The sequence below is a fragment of the Amphiura filiformis genome, chromosome 18, assembly GCF_039555335.1.
Source record: "Amphiura filiformis chromosome 18, Afil_fr2py, whole genome shotgun sequence".
In the NCBI taxonomy this organism is placed as follows: domain Eukaryota; kingdom Metazoa; phylum Echinodermata; class Ophiuroidea; order Amphilepidida; family Amphiuridae; genus Amphiura; species Amphiura filiformis.
The window spans coordinates 44,813,094-44,830,890 of NC_092645.1; the positions used below are offsets into that span (position 1 = coordinate 44,813,094).

A 17,797-nucleotide genomic window follows, 5' to 3' on the forward strand; every position below is an offset into this window, starting at 1 on the left:
GGGGGGCACTTTTCTCTTTCATTTTTTGTCAGAGGGTACTCTTTCCCCTGCCTAATCGTCTTCTTTTTCACATATTTATATTTGTAACATCATTTCCAGAAAAATTCAGGCTTATAAAATTTCTGTTGGACCTGTGACCTTTTTGAGTTACAAGTCAGACAAAAAAAGTTAAGGTCCAGCCCTAACTGTACAAAAGGAGACAAGCATGATAAAGTTAGTCTGTTCAATTCACTTATTATCTCGATCATTAAACTTTGGAACATTTCACACGCATGCAGTTTGTCCCAATGCCTTCTCAGACCATATTTATATTGGATAGTAATTGAAATTGTGAACCCATATATAGAACAATCCGTTAGATCAATAGATATTGAATAAAATTGAATCCCATGACATCAATTCAAAGCTACACCCTTTTAAAAATATTGGTTACCCATAAGTTACTTACTCCCCATTCCAGAGAAATACAGCACTAAATATTTTGGGATTAAAAAAATATTATCAAGTTTTGCCAAATGAAACATACCTCAACCCTCATCATTCATTTAGTCCTAAACTGGAGATAAAAGAAAAAGTTCACCATTTTACTAATTTCTTGAAAAGAGAGCCAAAAACATGCATTTTCAGTATGTTTTCTGACAATCAAGTCATACAAATCACAGACTTGGAACAAGTCTAATCATCCAAAATATTGAGTATATGCCGAAAGTTTGCTCTGGTTTTCACTTTTTTGTGTTACTTTAATTAAACGGTTGGTTATAAGAATGAAACATGTCTTTTCCAAAATTTAGAATGCATAAACTGAAATTAGTCTTAGTACAAGTCTGTGGGCCTGATTGCCACTATACTAAAAACACCCTAAAAATGCATGTTTTGGCCCTTATTTCCAAATATTGACTAAATATTAAAATTGGACTTTTATTGCTAGTTAGGACTAACTAAAGGATTAGGATTTAGCTATGTTTCATTTTGCAAAAACAGGATAATACTGTTTTATTCAAAAAATTAGTTCTGTATTTTTCTGAAATAGGGAGTAATACATATGTGAGTGGTCACTACGAATGAGCCATAAACTCGGCAAATTGTATTCTGAGATACAGTGCAAAATTTATGTGAAGGTTGTATTCAATAAGTGTCTCAATTAGGCGCGACATGTTTCTCATTTGATAGCATTTAAACCAATTAATAATCCTATTGCTGAAGAGGATAATAATAATCTTCTACATATAGAATCATTAAATAGATCTAGTCTTTGTTTGCTTTGGCTAAATCCTGTTCAAGTGGTGGGTTACAATTGCATTGTATTTTGTCTAGGTATGTATAACCAACAATGACAATGAAAGGACATTCCTGAACCTCGTTGACTTGGGGATGATTTGAAATGACCGCCAATTATGAATTAATTACAAGCAATGTGGAAAAAGAGACATGTGTAGAACCGAAAAAAAGGTACCATTTTGTTGAAGGAGCAGAGTTCAACAAACCATAACCCCGCTTCTGGATATCGTTTGAAGTCAAATGATATACTATTTTAAAGCTTATGATATATATTTTCTAAACATGAAATAAAACAAAATTGACAGGGGGCCGACTTTACGGCTGATTCGTAGTGTCCAGTCACATATACTATACATTGTAAAATATTTTGATTGTAGTGATTTTGACCACTCACCTGCTGTTGTTGCCTAGAGTCATCAATATATCGTTGATTCGATTCCTCTATCTCTTGATCTAATCTGGTATACTTATTAGATGACCTACTGGGACCATTACTAAGTAATGACTGTAAAAATAAGAGAACAAAGTATGTGTGAAATATTTTCCTACCAAGTTGAACAGATGGTGTAAATAATGAATGTAGAATTGAATTTGAGTGGAAGAAGGGCCCAACTCCATCAAAACTGTTTTTGAGATATTAAGAAAAAACTTAATATTTGGAAAAGTTTTATAGACAGAATGTTTTAATCTACAGGGGACCTTTAATACATGAACATACAATATACATACATTTGAAATTTTATATGATGTTTTCATTGCAACGGTACAGGCCTTAATATGAGCTGGAGTTGGGCCCTTCTTCCACTAATATACTGCAAGGCCTAGTTCCGTAAGCAGATGTGTTATAATTATAAATAGCTACAGATATTTGATAATTATCCATTAATTGCACAAGCATGTAATATGTTAGCAAGAAAGTTTATTGTAGTGAAAAGCAGAGTTCATGGATGAACAAAATTCCTCTTTAACTCAATATTTGTGGAAGAAGGGCCCAACTCCATGGAATTAGGCCTTTCTTCCATGAAAACCTTCATTAAGTGTATGTGGAAGACTATTTAGAGAGTGGATTTTGGCTCATCTTTCACACACAAGGAAGGAAGAACAGTCTGCTGGCAATAAAATGCTCTTACTACTCATTTTTGTAAAAAAATGGAATTGGGCCTTTCTTCCACTCAGTTATTCAATTATCATTCAGGGATGTATGTGGGTAATAGACTAATACATGTAGGTCCATCTAACAATCTAACAATCTATCTGGCCCTTAGGGTCTTAGCTAGGATTTGACAAGTGCCCATCTTTTCACCAAAACTGGCTGTCCAAAATATGACCCTAAAAACATAAACCAGACCTTTGCCCCTTCTGGGGTTCAATCAGTTCAAAAAGCTATTGATATTGATTTATTCCAATTAGCATGGTCTTGTTTTGAGTTCATATAACTTATCAAACCAGAATTGAGCATACAAGTATGTCACAGGCATTATTAATTTTGCCTATCCCAGGAGCAAACTTCCTGTCCGAAATGACAAGTGGCCGGGACACTGCTTGTGAGCCACATTCAGCATTTATGTTGGCTCATCCATGCATCTTTTGGACAGGCGACAAAAATTCCTGATGAAATTAATTTATCGTAGAAGTTCTAATTCTTGTACATAATCAACCACTTAAAGCATTTAAATGTAGATAAAAATGTAATTTCTGATATATTATTACAGTTGCATCGAAATCAGGGTCGTAGCCAGGCCGTTGCAACTCGTATACCAGCGCAATGCAAAAAGGTGGCGACACCGTCGGCTTCCCCCGTGTATTACTCGCCAGCGCCATTGATAAGTCACGGCCGCTGCCATTAATATTGAATATTGCTACAATTTATTTGTTTATGTTTCTTATATTCTTTCTTTTATAACTGTGACCATTTATACATGTACTTTAAATATTAACTGTCATTACTGTATCCGTTTGTTTGGTAAATTTTCATAAAATATTGATAAATTGAAGAATTTGTCATTAAACCCTGGGCGCCGCCATTTTAGAAAAGTGAAGAAAAATGCTGCTGCCACCACGATAGTACTAAAAGCTACCTAAAAAAATATGCGTAGTGCTGTGGAGACTTACGTTAACATGACGTCACGAATATGCTAATTAAAGAAAAATGCTGCTGCCATCTACGTCCACATGTTGCAAGCGTGACGATCGCTGACCTCACATCGACGCTTGGAGTTGCAATTCCATCGCACTACGTGCTCTATTCTTTATTCCATGTCGTAGCTACATGTATCAATTGAGGTTTGCCCATCATTTGAATAAAATTGCCTGTCCTAATTTGATCTTTAAAACATTTACCAGACTTCTAGAGCCCACTGGAGGTTCAAAGAGTTCAAATATGTGTTGCTATGGCTTTGTTTTGCCAATATGGTCTACTAAAAAGGTCAATAGCCTTTCTCAACACCTACAATTATAATGCAGCATCTGTCAAAGGCATTAATTTTGCCCGTCTCAGGAGCATACTCCCTGTCATAATGACGGTCAGACGGGTGAACAGTTCCCATTTTTGTTGGTTGTAATTTGCCATGTGGAGGCACAGTCACAGGGCAACTAAAACCCCATGAGAACTACCTGCCGATTGGCCAAAAAGAAGTTTTCATTATCAGTTGGACCAATCGGCAACATTGTTAGAATAATTTCACCACGCAAACAAATTGGGGTGAATTATTTGCAAAGCTTCATTCTGATTGGTGATTAAAATGAAGATATCATGTAATTGACCAATCAGAGGCAATGTTAGATCAGCAGGTAGTGCTCAGGGGGTTAAATCCCAGGTCGGAATGGCCATCAGGTCTGTGGAAGGGCAGTTTTTGGAACCCGACTAAACCCCATCTACAATTTCAATTGTCTCTTACCGTTCTTGTTTTCTTTTCTTCTCTGTTTTTGGTGTTGGGACTAGCCATGTGTGCCTTCATTTCATTCACTTTTTGTTTGGTGTCGGTCACAAACTGTTTTCTTGTGACCAATTCAGAGCCATCAATTTTGAACTTTTTAGGATTAGCTTCTACAATACGTGAGGACAATTACAGTTAAGGAAAAAGCATATTATACTTGAAGAAACAAAGATAGAACATTTACAAGATAAATAAAAATACAAAAACAAACGGTCATATGTTAAAAAATGTTACATGTTCAATTGGTCAAAAATAACATTTAAATGTCAGGTTATATAAAGGTCATGAAAACATTTCACCTGTTGAAACATTTTTGCAAAATATTTTGTCAACACTTATTGCACATTACTTATTATTAAGGCTGGCATTTTCGGTCGGGTAAATGGGTACCGCCGAGATTACATTACCCGATAGGAAATACCCTCCCGGATACCCAAATTAAAAAAAAAAAAAAAAAACAAAACATTTTTTTTTTTTTTTAGTTTTGTAGTGTCCCTGGACCTAGACCTAAATGCTAGGATCATTCATGGTTGACCTAAAAAAAAAAAAAAAAAAAATTAAGATGTTTTGTATTTTTAATATGAAATTGATAATTTGTATTCATGTCATAGTCTATTAATGATTTCAAAATGCATTCAAATTCAATACATTTTGAAATCATTAATAGACTATGATATGAATACAAATTATCAATTTTCATATAAAATACAAAATATCTTGATTTTTTTTTTTTTTTTTTTTTATTCCAGACTTTTTTCATGAGAAAAAAGTTTGATTTTCACCGAAAAAAAAAAAAAAAAAAAAAAAATTTTTTTTGTTGCATTTCGGTACCAGTTACCCGCCCGAAAATTGCGGGCGGGTACCCGGGTACAAAATTACCCGAAAATGCCAGGCCTACTTATTATAGAGGGCCTCATTCAACTCAAAAGTTGCGACCACAGTAAATCACTTAACTGTGTAATCCCTAGGGAAATTATACAAAAATTTGAAATTCGGACACCAGAAACTTGAGGATGAAGGCACTTTTATCTTTGATACAGAAGTTCTCATGTAGTGATAGTTGCATTCCATCAAATAAAATTGCTTTTGTGTAAAACGGATCGCCGTGGTAAAAAATAATGATGCGTTCCCGGATGCGTTGCTTGCTTTTTTTGTACAGTAAGTCATTGTACATGTAAGGCATTGTCATCGATGGCCACACAAAGAATGCAAAATTTGCTAATTTTTGACCTACAGGCATGGTTAACCCCTCATTTTATAAGTTAAAAATACCGTATTTCGTCAAATAAACACCCCCACAGTTTTTGTGATGAAAACAACCCTCAAACTAATGCCCCCCTCTGAACAAAGGGCCCAATTTTACATGTTTTTGACTGCAATACTACAAATTTCACATGAAAAGTTCATGAAAACAGTGTGTAAAATCTCTAAAAATGTACAACACTTACATTTTTCACATCTTTAAACAAAATAATTTCCATACCTTTATGAAATAATGAATATCCTACTGGAAAAATTTGGCAATCTCCTTGCCGGGAAATTTGGTCATTTGGAGGGAAATTTTGATTTCTGGATAAAGAAATACATAAGAAATGGCCTGTTAAATAAATGTGGGTATAAGGCTGTAATTAACTTCTCTACAATGTATATGTGCGTAGCACAGAACACACAGAAGTATGTCAGTCATCCTACAGAAAAAAAATCAAAGACTGTCAGGAAGTCTAATTATATGTATACAATGTATGCATATATAAAGGATATTGATAGTCTCTTCCAAGTCTTCCAGATCCCACTCAATACTTCTGAGGCTATTCCTCAACTCATTGGTAGTCCAATCATATTCTTCCTTGCTGACATTATTTGCATCTTCTAAGAGTTCACACCACCTTGTGTACAGGCCTTCAGATGTGTTCACTGCCTTTTCTACCTCCCTGTAAAAAGAAAGAAAGAAATCAATCAATCAATCAACTGATCAAGCAAGCAATCATACACATCCTTGCTGACATTATTTGCATCTTCTAAGAGTTCACACCATCTTGTGTACAGGCCTTCAGATGTGTTCACTGCCTTTTCTACCTCCCTGTAAAAAGAAAGAAAGAAAGAAAGAAATCAACTGATCAAGCAAGCAATCATACACTTCCTTGCTGACATTATTTGCATCTTCTAAGAGTTCACCCCACCATGTGTACAGGCCTTCAGATGTGTTCACTGCCTTTTCTACCTCCCTGTAAAAATAAATAAATTTGAACAATCAATCAATCAATCAACTGATCAAGTAATCAATCAATCACCTGATGGATCTATCAATAGGCCTGCACGACAAAGTCGCCAATAGTTGAAGTCGCAACAAATTTGGTGATAGTCACGACTATGACTAATGATTACCAATTAGTGACTATTCCTGAAAGTTCAACAAGCAACAAAACTGAAGTAAAGACAGGTTCTAAAAGTGCTGAAAATTGTCTGTTACCACCTTGAAAATCTTTGTGAAACTTAGTTATAATTATTTACTTTTAACTAAATAAAGGATTAGTGTATACATGTTAAAAGTGTATGCTGAACAAAACAAAAGAAGCTTGAACTTCAAGCAAATTGACCTTTGATAGTCGCCAATAGTCGTAGTTGACCTTTGATAGTCGCCAATAGTCATAGTCGCGACTACTTGGGTGGCAATTAGTCGACTACTAAAAAGCCTATGTCGTGCAGCCCTATCAATCAATCAATCAATTAATCAGTTCATCCACCAATCAGATGGAAAGTTGATGGATCAATCAAAAATTCAAAATCCAAAAATATGAACTTGGGCAAACAAATAGGGACGGACGCGGTCGTCCGAAGATATGGGTAGTAAATAAGGCTGGCATTTTCGGGTGGGCTTGTGGGTACCCGCCCGAGATTACATTACCCGGGCAGGAAATATCCTGCCCAGGTGCCCGATATTTAAAATGCTAGGATCATTCATGGTTGACCTAAAAAAATTAAAAAAATTGCACATTGTTTTGTGTTTTTAATATGAAAATTGATACTTTGTTTTCATGTCATACTCTATTAATGAAATCAAAATGCATTCAAATTCAATTTCGGGTACCCGGTTACCCGCCCGAAAAATGCGCCGGGTACCCGGGCACAAAATTACCCAAAAATGCCAGGCCTAGTAGTAAACACTACATTCATATTCTTGTGCAACACTTTTTTTTCCATTTTCAGCCAATTTGACAAAATGACCTTTGACCTCATGACCTTGAACACTGCTATTACATGGAAGCTCATACAGGGTGTATCAAAATGATTGATACCGGGATATGTGGCATTTTCAAAAATATATCAAAAATATAAAATTGCTAATTAATATAGTTTTTGTACTATAAATAGAAAGGGACATTTGTTATTGTTAACTTATTGATCTAATAATCTGAAGATAAGGCAACATGTTTGTCTCCTGTTGCAGGTCTAAAAAGTCAAATGCGAAATGCGGTTTTTTATTTATATTTATTTTTTAAATCCATGCCTTGAAATGAACTTTTTTAATGTGAATTGGAATGGGAATTCTCCAGTGGATACAGTGGATTTCTCCGACACCCACAAAAAAAAAATCACATTTCTTCATATTCAAGAATAATTTTATGATCCCCTTTCAATCTGCAAATTAAAAAAGGTATTTAAAAAAATGTGTAATGTTTTCTCCAGTAGTTTTTCACTACACACGTTTATGTAATGTGTAAATGTTTTCTCCAGTAGTGTTTTATATTATTTTTTTGCGATTTTCTGTTTCTTTTTGTTTTTTTTCTCCTTTTTAAGCAAACAAAAAATCAAATGCGCAAAATAAGCCGTCAAAACGAAATGCGCGCCCCACAGGAAACAAACTTGTTTTTTATTTGCCTAATAGGTTGATGCGTCTGGGAGCTATTGTCAAAAACGAAGATCGACGTAATCATGGTTTTACTTACACACCACAAGATGAGTAGTTAACTGCTTCCTATTTATTACATTAATAATGCTCTTAATCAATATCTCACTTCAGTCTACATAACATAAAATTACTTTACACATACTTTTAGAAATATAGTTCCTGCAGTCTATGCCTTACGACTCCTGGCAGTGTGAGGTGAAGCCCTATCTTGAATGAACTTAAGGGGGTACTACACCCCTGTCCAATTTTGCGCCTATTTTTGCAATTTTCTCAAAAATTATAGCACATTGGTGACAAGTAAGATATATTATAGGGGCAAGGACTACAACTACTGTACTGAAAATACAGCAACACAAAGCAAGTAGTTATTGATTTATTGATCAAATATTGGTTTTCCCTCATTTTTGACTGTAACTCCACAACTGTTGGCTGTGCTGAAATAAAATTTCCAGTGCAGTAGTTGTAGTCCTTGCCCCTATAATATACATATCTTACTTGTCCCCAATGCGCCATAATTTTTGAGAAAAATGCAAAAATAGGCACAAAATTGGGCAGGGGTGTAGTACCCCCTTAACACCTGAAATATCAAATGGGTCGATTCTGTAACTGCCCATATCAAATTTTGAAACATTGTTAGTTATAGCATGTTTGCATCCATGGTTCATCCTAACTCTTGGAAACTGTCTTCTAAATCTTCACTGCACTTTGCCATAGCTTCGTGAAAGCGCACTGAAGTGTCAAATACTGTGGAGTCATTCCAATAACTCTTACCAGGTCTGACCTAACAAACACTGTCTATAGTCTATAACCATTCTACCACACCATTTACTTATTAGTAATCTCTATGCTTCTTATGCTACAATTTAAATTACTGCCCTAGAAGACAGTGTAAATACACAAACCTCTTTTACCCTAAATTATTCGAGTCAATAAGATATTATGGCTTTGACATTGCTTTCAACCAATAAATCGCAATATCCCCTTTTAATTTCGAGCCAAACAAATGAGGTAAAACAAAGAAAATTGCTACTTCATTCCAGCGCCTACAATGCGTGTACATGTATTAGCTCACCGATTATATTATTATCATGATTATCAGGAGCTTCACGCAGCTGATGGGATGAACAAACAAGACATAAGATGAACAGCAAAATACTGGTACACGTCAAGTCACTTACATGTACAATGTCTGAATAATCTCGCCAATTGTATTATTTTATTATTGGCGGAGCTACACACAGCTGATGGGATATACAAACAAGATGTACTACGAATAGCGATATGCATACAGTTGATTCCAGGGGCTACTTTGTAAAAAAAATAGTCCCTGGTTCACATGGTTTTACATAGACTGGCCCCCAGTCTCGGTTCGGTTCCATCTCTGGATAATGTAACAATAAATAATTACATAATGCCCTATGAAAAAAATCCCAAAGTCCTGTGATCCCCCTTATTTTCCTCAATGCCAAAAACCCATTCCTCTTCATCCACAAATCGACGCCACTGATTACACACACAGTCAACCATGCAGAAATATACTCGTATTATAAATGAACGCGAAAGTCCATTGAGCACTGATTCCTCGACTGGTCGAAATATCTGTTTGAGATCTCCCTTCCAAATAATCGTTCAACGAAGCACGGTGATTCCGATGTCAATTACGAAAGCCCCGCCCCAGTTTCAAGTCAAATATGGTAGCACAAAGCTATGCCGCGGGATGTGACGTAAGATCGGATGGGACACTTGTCAACAACTGAGAGGTATTGAGCTCAACTGGCACACGTCTGATAGACCCATGATACGCGCAATAATAAAAGGCAACCACTCGACTCGGACTTAGGCCTATTGTCCATATTGCGTATATTATCGCGTGCGGTTTGCAAATGTTTGGACATTATTTAGCTAGGTAAGCCTCTTCAAATATCCCCGCGCTGCCAAGCTGCGTTGATTGGTCAGATACAATATCGTTGTTTTAGTCGCTTACACAATGTAGTGATATGCCCAGCGAGGTCATGTCACACTCGGTGTGACGTGCCCTGAACTCCAAATAACTTTCGCAAGCGACAGACAAATTGCAGGAAAGCGTGCCAATTTAAGCTTCCTGTAATATCTATTGCACATAACCTACGAAGTCACAAGCTTACAAACTTCAATATGCACTTCAAATACAGCAGACCAGCTGTTAATTATTACCGATCCTGTAGAATAACTTACATAATCTTCAATTTCATGGAATCCCTGTGCTCAGAATTGCAAATGTCATTTTTATCTGTCAAATGCGATGTGGATGTGCTCAGAGATTTTATGATATGCTCCATAAATCACAGGTGTGAAACTGACTTTATACCACTTGCTCGCTTTCGCAGAAAAGCGAAGGCTCCGGCTACCTCGTGGCGCTGGGCATGACGTCATCATGGATGTGTACAAAATTTCTGACGGCCGCCTTATTTATTTAAAACCTGTTTTGTGATTGGTTGCAAAAACCATTCTTCGCAATCGTAAGCCAATCAATGAACGCGACAGCCTTTTACGGTATGAATTAATGTGACCCGCCAGTAAAGTACGTCTAACCTGATTGGTTTACAAAACTACTTTGATAATTGCTAAGCCAGTCAGCGTGCTCGATGCTTAACAACCTGGTTGTAGAGGTTTTCTTTTTTTAAAGAGGCGAATTCACGTGGTGATCCAGCGATCGAGTATAAATTCAGCATGACTTCTGCTATCGCAGGTGCAATAACAATACATGGACACAATCAGTGACATTTACACAATGGAATAATGAATTATTTATGACATGCATGGGCTGGATTTTACGATCGAGGTAAGGTTTTCGGCCTGTCCCTGCGTGAATATCGTTAGTTTTCAGCATCAAAGATACTTGCGATGACCAGTTTTTTGCGGACACTTTGATAACAGGTAACTTTTATAGCTTAGGTCATAGGGTAGAAACGATAGTTGTACAATTGTACGAAAATATACATTTTGTTATAGGCCTAAAATGTTTACAAAAATATATTGGTCCACACGTTGTGCATGTATTCAGTTGTTCGACGAATAATGTAGTGAGAACACGGACGTGGTATGTAGAAAGTGCACCTGACCCAGGATCGGTGAACTCCCACAAAAGTGAACTCCCACAAAATGCTGGGAGCTGGAAGGCAAATTGCTTACAGACTGGGAGGGTCCATGTATTGGGTTGATTTTTAATTATGTACGGTAAATAATCTACATTACCAGTCGTTTTCCATGGACCCGAGGGAGGGTCTAGGTTTTACAGGGAGCAGGGGCTATTTTCAATGAACCAGGGGCTAAATTATACGCGGAAGATCATACTAACTAACATTCCCAATGGACTACCACAACATGCCACCTTCAATGTACAGCTGTAATTTTCTCCCAAATATGTTTCACTTACCATTTCTTGTTTTGTCCAAACTTGACCACCACATGGTGAAAAATTGATAGAACCCATTTTCAACATTTATGTTCCTTCAAAATGATAATTCCATGTCAATATTCCCACCAGCAGCTTCCTAAATCTCCAACTTTCATGAATTGATCAGAGATGTTATCATAGCATGCTCTGACCTCTATGACAATGTGCTTGACCAAGGCTCCCAATTGCCATGTCAACTCCCAACCACACTCATTGGGAGATGCCTTCTTCCCAAATGCAGAATAGGATGTTTTTTTCCATCTCATTCCTTGCACTGGCTGACCTATTCTTCAATACCATCTAGTGCAGAGAATAAGAACTTAGAACTATGCCTCAATAATGATGATAATATGCACACATGTTCCAGATAATGATGCAATATTGCACACATCATTGCACATGCATGGCATGCTATGTCTTGAAATACCCTCCACTCAAGCATGCAAGCATTAACCAATGAGGAGTTAACATGTTGGCAATTTAGAAAGGGTTGCCATTTCATGCCTTTCTGCACACATTTGGTGCTATGGATTACTGTGCTCTTTTATTGCTTGCACTGCCTTGGGCTGTATTGAGGTGTAATAATTGGAAATCATGATTAGGGGTTATGTTTTGGAGCATATACATTGAACATATACAGCTGAAATTTAACTGTGGATATTTAAACTTTCTTCAACAAAGTGAGTACAAGTTGGGGATCATATTTTTCAGATATGGAATAAGGGTTTTAGTGCATTTTGAAGGTGGTAGGTGTGTGGGAATTCTCATAACTGGTGCAGATATCGTGTTTTGAAATATACACTCTTTGACAGCTCTCTCCGTGGCTGTTTGAATGCCTGGTTATACCATGTACCCATACACTAGGTATGGGTACATGGGACCAGGTATAGGGCTAAATATGGCCACTGGCTTCCACTTGGTTTTTTTCAGACTTTATGTCACTGATTCAATGATACACACATGCGAAATGATGCGATGTGTTTATTCAGTACTCGATCAGTGAGCTCAGTCCTCATAATAAAACCAGAGATACCTGTTTACCCGTTTTTTGTTGTTAAATTTTACTGTAAAAAAGCACTTCAGGCTTAGGACATTTATGTACACCAATGGCCATTACAATGGTGCAAAAACTTAAAAAGTAGAAATTCAAAAAAAATTGAGGGCGTTGCTGAACAAAATCACATGTTAACGTTATGGCTTTAACCATCATGTCTCTTCTTGAAGTTCTTCATCTTCATCTTCATTCGGATACACGGCAGCAGAACATTTTGCCTTTTTTTTTTTTCCATGATGCCGCGGGGTGCAGACGAGCAAGGATGCTTTAAATTTCTCCAAGGTTGGTTGCATGGTGGAAACAAGGGAAAGTCTATTCCAGTCACGAATGGTTCTACTACGTTTACGTTTACGTCGATACTCAGCAGGATCCTTTCCGGACGTCATGCCAAGGGTGCAGAAATGTTGATCACGTGCAGACTAGACATACAGGTGCAGCCAACAAAAAAACTTGAAAATTGAGGGTGCTGGAGTTGAAGACAACTGGAAAACTCAAATGGTGCGATGAACTGGATGAAGTGCGGTAAAACCAAGCAGCATGATTACAGGCTGGATGAAACTCCTCCCTGAAGACTTCCAGGGTTGGTGCAGTTAGTACCACAACTGGGAGGGAGTTCCATAGGCAAACTGTCCTCGGGAAGAATGAGTTCCCATAGAGCTGATGTGCGGCTGGTGATTTTCTTTAGCTTGCTTGGGTGGTAGTTTCTGGTGCTGCTGGTGATCATTGGTGCGAGGTAGTCGGATGCATTGATGGCAACCATGTTGTGTTGAATTTTGTACAGCATGGCCAAGCTGGCAGCATGTCTCCTCCATTCCAGGGATTTCCACTGAAGTTCTTGTAACATGGAGGTCACGCTGTCTCTACGCTGGTATCTTTGCAGGACTAACCTGGCAGCTTGGCGTTGGATGCTTTCCACTTTGGTGATATCTTTTTTACTGTGAGGGCTCCAGATTGTGCTGCAGTATTCCAAATGGGGTCTGACAAGACTGATGTATGCCTGCTCACGGATCCTCACAGGACAGCTCCTTAGGTTTCGCCGCAAGAGGCCTAACATCCTGTTGGCTTTGGTGGTGATTTTACCAATGTGTTTCTGCCAGTTCATATCGGTGGAAAATGATAGACCAAGATAGGGATATTCGTTGACAGAGGAGAGTTGGCTGCCTCCAAGATGGTAGTGGGCATCAATAACCTTCTGTCTGCGTGTAAACCTTATCAGGTGGCATTTATCTGTATTAAACTGCATTTGCCAGTTAGCTGACCATTGATGGAGGCGGTTCAGATCCTGTTGCAGTTTGGTGCTGTCATCGATGGAGGAAATTGACTGATACAGAAGGCAATCATCGGCAAACAGTCTCAACTTTGATGTGATGCCATTAGGAATGTCGTTGATAAATGTGAGAAAGAGGAGGGGACCTAGCACCGTCCCTGGGGAACTCCTGATGTAACACGTTCCCAGCCAGAGGCTTGGCCGTCGATGACTACTCGTTGCTGGCGTTGAGTCAGGAAGTGATCTGTCCACTGGAGTAGGGTCCTCTTATGCCATAATGTTGGAGTTTCCGCAGAAGCCTTTGGTGGGGCACTCTGTCGAAGGCCTTGGAGAAATCTAAGACTATTGCGTCTACCTGCTCACGGTCATCAATGGATCTGGCTAGGTCTTCGGCTGTAAGTATCAACTGTGTCTCGCAAGAGCGGCCTGAACGAAAACCGTGCTGGACTTCGGTAAGAATGTTGTGCTTATTGTAGTGGTCCATGATGTTACTAAAAATAATGTGCTCTAGGAGTTTGCAGCAAATAGATGTGATGGACACTGGCCGGTAATTTGACGGTGTGCTTCTGTCTCCCTTCTTGAAGATCGGTGAAATATTAGCAACTCGCCAGTCAGATGGAACAAAGCCGGTGTCCAGGGACTTTTGGAAGATATAGGTGAGAATGGGTGCAATTTCTGTGGCAAATTCTTTCAACAGTCTGGCTGGAAGGGTGTCAGGCCCAGTAGCTTTCGTAACATTGAGAGATGTCAGAAGTTTTACTACTCCATCACAAGTAACAGTAATGTGCTTCATCGTAGGAAGAGATGATTCGCCAAGGTCGGGAATGTTGGTGGTGTCTTCACTGGTGAATACAGAACTGAACTGCGTGTTGAAAGCCGATGCTTTGCTCTTACTGTCAAAGATGACCCTATTTCCAGCTTTTAAAGATGTAATATTAGCAGGTTCTTGTTTTTTGGAGTTAATGAATTTCCAGAAAGACTTATGCGACTTATCATCAGGGTCACTGAACATGCTGTTCTGGAATTCCCAGTAGTTTTTCCTACAACTCTTCTGCAGCTGTTTCTGGTATTGGTGGAATTCAGACCAGTCTGAAGCTTTACCGGTGGTTTTAGCTTTGTTATACAGTTTCTGCTTCTTCTTAGATTGCCGCCTTATGTCTCTAGTTATCCAAGGTTTTGATGAGTTGGGTCTAGACATTTTAGATGGTATGTGTCTATCCATTAAACCAGTGACATTCGATTTAAACAAGTCCCAGTCTTCTTGGACGGTTTGCTGATCACGGTTGGCAGAAAAGAATGAACTCTGAAAAGCATTCAAATCAGAACGTAGACTGGTCATGTCACCTCTGCCATACATGAAAATCTTCCTGGGCTGTTTCTTGCTGATCTTAGGCTTGAAATTTAGAGAAAAGCATACCATAAGGTGGTCACTTAAACCGCCACTCACTTTGCAGTTTTCAATGAAATTTGGGTGTGAAGTCAAAACCAAATCAAGAATGTTTTTAGTTGCACCTGATATTCTTGTAGGTTCGTGGTTCATCTGGTCCAGAAAATTGTCATTACAAATGTCAAGCAATAAAGCACATTTTGATGACTCATTTGCATACGGCTTGACCACTCTCTCAGGCCAATCTATGTCGGCTAAGTTGAAATCTCCCGCAATTACCAGGACAGCATTTTTATATTTCTGATGGATCTCTCCGATGCTGTCAGCAAGTTGGTTCAGGTTGGATGGAGCAGACTTGGGGTCGATAAAAGGAGCCAATAATTAAAGGCTTGTGACCCTGAATATGGATTTCAATAAACATGAGTTCGGCATCGGTAACAGTTACATTACATTCAGTAGCAATGAGGCTATCACGGGTCATGATAAAGATTCCACCTTTTCTACTAGTGAGCCGGTCTTTCCTGTAGGTTGTAAAGCCAGGAGGGGTAATTTCGGCCGTAAACATATGACTTTTCAGGTGGGACTCAGTCCCGACAATTATGTCAGGTTTCTGTTCCTGGATGATTGTTTCAAGCAGTGGAATTTTGTTGTACAAACCATCACAATTAACAACGACAGCTTTCAGTTTGTGACTGCGCTGAACTGGAGGAACCCTCCGACTAGGATTGTTGGTTCCTGTCGGTGATGATGCAGCGATAGGTTCACCTATTTCTTCATCAGTTAGCAAAGTGTCCTCAAGCTGGCTGAAGGAGTTGGATAGGAGATTGGGCGAAATATCGAAAATGGAAGGCAAGTTGCTATTATTTGGCTGGCCACAATCAGAGCAAAACCAAGTGACACTGCTCTGGGCATAGGACTGATATGTATCCAATGGCATACCCATGCAGTCTGTGTGAAACCAGCCCTCACACTCTTCGCATTGGAGGCAATGCTGGCCCCATTTAGCCGGTTTTTGCATACCAGACACGGGTACTTTATGGGACGAGGACCTGGGTTGACTTCGGTATCCCCCGCAAGTATCAATAACATCAAAAAGCGAGTGGAGTTGCTTTTGCGTTTGAATGTTGGTTTCAGGGGTTGGAGCTTAAAAGTACAGTATATGCACGGAGTACAGTTCTTATCCTCGATGATCACTGAAGAAAGTGTAGATGAAGGGTCATCAAATTTTAGACCCATCACTTCAATCCAATATGTAACAAAGTTGGGTGATGGTGGGGTATTGAGACAATCAGAAGGTGGGCGTGGCTGAGAGGTACTGGTGTAGACATCACTAAGAGAAGTTACTCTCAGAACGCATAAAAATAATATGTAGAATGTCAGCGTACTATGCAATGGCATCATGGTGGCATTAGTTGATATAACAAAATAAAGTTTCATACATACAGTTCATCATCTGGTGCTGGGTAAAGAAGGCTATGGAAACAATGTAGAACAATGGGCAGGCTGAGAGCCGCGGGAAAAAGGGTTCCGAATTCGGCAGTATGATTACAGCTGCTGCACTTGGTGGTAGAAACAAGTCCAAAAAAGCACAAATTTGATGCTCCAAAGATCCAAACTTGGGTCAGTAGTCCGTAGTTACCAAAGCAAGTTTACCAGTGATGGTAATTGACTGATTGGATAGGCATATGGAAAACTAAAAGGGAAAACAAGTGGTTTTTGCCAGAGCGGACCAAAAGTACGTCCGATCTGTACGAGATCAACATAAACAGTTCTGTCCTAGACTATTACTAGTCTAGGACAGAACGAAGGAGTTATCTGATATCTGACAGTTCTTGTTTCAATAACTTTATATATGCATCTGATTCTGCGGTGAAGTGCCTAACTATGCTACCTTTCGGATAAACATTTCACCATGATAAACACTGTTACAACATTATATTAGATAATACCTAACAATACAAAATGTTGTCATTCATGCATTTGCCATTGTATCATTGTACTACAAACAAGGTCAAGACTGTTGAATTCCACTACCACATAAAAATACTCACTCTTTTACGACGAAAAATGGGTCTTCAAGAGACATTGTGATTCACTCTTCCTGTGTCGTAGTACCAAAGTATATATATAAAAACAAGTAAAATGCTAATACTTTTGGTTTTTGATACGCTGTTAATCCATGGCCGTGTTTTACTTCCAGATGACAATAAATTATTTGTTGTACTTTGACAATACATACACAACATATCAAGATTTGGGAAACACCTGTGTTGCCAGTTGTCTAAAATTAAAAACCGGCTAGCAGATTCTAGTTGTGCATTCTGAAAATCCTTAAAAATGATGATAGTTGATTGAATGATTGAATCATCGAGATGTTCAATTAGCTTAATAGATTTTTGTATTTTTTAGATATTTGAAAAAATAAAAAATTGTGGTCAAAGTCATCAAAGAAAAGTGTTAGCACAGCCTTATAGACCCAACGTGATTCAAATTCCAAAAGCTTCCAAAGTTCAATTTGAAACCCTATTT

The 17,797-nt window shown here is 38.3% G+C and overlaps 1 protein-coding gene across 1 annotated transcript in view; it reads right to left on the reverse strand.

Annotated features, from left to right (window-relative positions):
• Positions 1-17,521, reverse strand: part of LOC140138711 (syntaxin-6-like) — a 36,434-nt gene extending 18,913 nt beyond the window's left edge. Inside the window, exons 1-4 of the mRNA XM_072160463.1 lie at positions 17,320-17,521; positions 5,976-6,145; positions 4,176-4,333; positions 1,673-1,783 (exon numbers count right to left, since the gene is read on the reverse strand). Of these exons, the coding sequence (XP_072016564.1) occupies positions 1,673-1,783; positions 4,176-4,333; positions 5,976-6,145; positions 17,320-17,354 (474 nt within the window). The 5' untranslated portion in view covers positions 17,355-17,521. The remainder of the gene's footprint in view (positions 1-1,672; positions 1,784-4,175; positions 4,334-5,975; positions 6,146-17,319) is intronic.
• Positions 17,522-17,797: the final 276 nt, after the last annotated feature.